Source organism: Rattus rattus, chromosome 5 (genome assembly GCF_011064425.1).
Source record: "Rattus rattus isolate New Zealand chromosome 5, Rrattus_CSIRO_v1, whole genome shotgun sequence".
NCBI classification, from domain to species: Eukaryota; Metazoa; Chordata; class Mammalia; order Rodentia; family Muridae; genus Rattus; species Rattus rattus.
In genome coordinates this window covers 70,794,498-70,796,452 of record NC_046158.1, presented here as the reverse complement: position 1 = coordinate 70,796,452, position 1,955 = coordinate 70,794,498, and the positions used below count along the sequence as shown (strand labels likewise).

The window sequence follows — 1,955 nt, the reverse complement described above, 5'->3', positions numbered from 1 at the left end:
AGGTCTTGCAACTTAGACTAAAATGTACAAATAAAAATGTAACAATTACCTCTGTCCTATATTGTTTATCAAGAACGTTAAACCTGATTTATAATATAACTTTGTTTATTTCCTTATTGCTTTGGATTTCTAGGGGAGGGGATCTTCTATTGCAGTTTTTGTGTTGGCAACAGTGTATACTTCACATTGTTCCAGTCAAATTTCAAAGTGAAGGAGAAGAAAAGAATAATTTATCATTGTGCTTCCTGGTGTAAATTAAATGGTAAAAGTAGCCACGGTTTTCATGTGTGCCAAAAAGTACACTTTGCCTCTTCTTCTGTTTGTACATGCATGGTCTGACAAGTCACTGCAGTCTCCTCAGCCATGACTCCTTCCATGAAGAGACAGATATGCTTTATATATTTAGGTCTTTTGTTCCTATCTAGGTTATGGTTTCAAAATTGTTTTAAAATTTCTCCTAAAGAAAAAACAACAGATTTTAAAAAACTGATTACTGGAAGATTCAGTATTTATTTCCACTCAAACATATAGTATCTTTGTAAAATAGTTGAAGTTGGCTATTTTCAAGCATTTAACCATAAATGTTTATATCAGTTGTTCAGGTTGCACAACTATGGCCTTCAAAAACCCTTTTACATCCTTTTATTTTCAATTGCAATAGACCCACTCAGTGAAATTTTCAAAGGTATATAATCTTGTGGTTGGTGATATCATGAATTTATAAGACGTATTTTTTCTCATCATTGAAAATTTTATGTTAAGAAAGTTCAGTTCCCCTGTCTTATAAATCATGCTAAACCAAAGCTTTGTCACTGAGTTCATACTCCTGGGGCTCTCACAGAACCTGAATGTCGAGAAAATGCTATTGGGTTTATTGTTATTTATCTATTTTGCAACTATTGCGGGCAACATGATAATTGTGGTGACCATCATGTACAGTCCAGCACTGCTGGGCTCCCCCATGTACTTCTTTTTGATATTCCTGTCCTTACTGGATGCTTGCACTTCTTCTACTGTCATCCCCAAGATAATTATAGACTGCTTCTATGAGAGGAAGACCATCTCCTTTGAATGTTGTATGACACAACTGTTTGCTGTCCACTTCTTCACTGGGGCAGAAGTGATTGTCCTGTCAGCCATGGCCTATGACCGTTATGTGGCCATCTGCAAGCCACTTCACTACTCTTCCATCATGACCCAGAGACTCTGTGGAATTTTGGTGGTTGTGTCCTGGGCAGGGGGATTCTTGCATTCTATCATACAGGTTATCTTCACTTTGCAGCTGCCTTTCTGTGGACCCAATGTGATTGATCATTACATGTGTGACTTGTTCCCATTACTGAAGCTTGCCTGTACTGACACACACATTTATGTCTTTATGATATTTGCCAACAGTGGTGCTATATGCATTATAATCTTCTCTTTATTGCTTGTCTCCTATGGTGTCATCTTGTTTTCTCTGAGAACCCACAGCTCTGAAGGTCGACGTAAAGCTCTCTCCACCTGTGGATCCCATATCATTGTTGTGCTTTTGTTTTTTGTTCCATGCATATTAATATATGCAAGACCCACTTCTGCACTCTCCTTTGAGAAAAACATGGTTACATTTATGAATGTCCTTACACCATTGATAAATCCTATGGTTTACACTTTCAGGAATAAGGAAATGAAGAATGCAATTAGAAAAATGTGGAAGAGATTAACAGTCGTTTCTGTTGAATTTTAAAATATTCTACTTCAGTGAGTAAGGACACTTGTTATACCAACAGAATTATTTGAGATTTACTTTCTATTACTTTTAATGTCTTACGTAAGCATAGAAATACATTCTTAATCCAATACTGGTACACAGGGGATCTGTGAATCTAAGAGTTTTACCTCATTGTGGATTTACCCAATTTGTGTCAGTCCTGTGGCCCCTGTAAGGCCTTCTTTCTTTGTTGTCTTCCATCTCC

The 1,955-nt window shown here is 36.8% G+C and overlaps 1 protein-coding gene across 1 annotated transcript; it reads left to right on the top strand.

Moving 5' to 3' along the window:
- Positions 1-790: 790 nt before the first annotated feature.
- On the top strand, positions 791-1,726 carry LOC116900439 (olfactory receptor 4C15-like). The gene has a single exon (XM_032902180.1). The coding sequence runs from the start codon at positions 791-793 to the stop codon at positions 1,724-1,726; it is 936 nt and encodes a 311-aa protein (XP_032758071.1).
- The last annotated feature ends 229 nt before the right edge of the window (positions 1,727-1,955 follow it).

Excerpts from the sequence above, each read along its gene's own strand:
- LOC116900439 (XM_032902180.1), top strand. The coding sequence starts at position 791 with ATGCTAAACCAAAGCTTTGTCACTGAGTTCATACTCCTGGGGCTCTCA.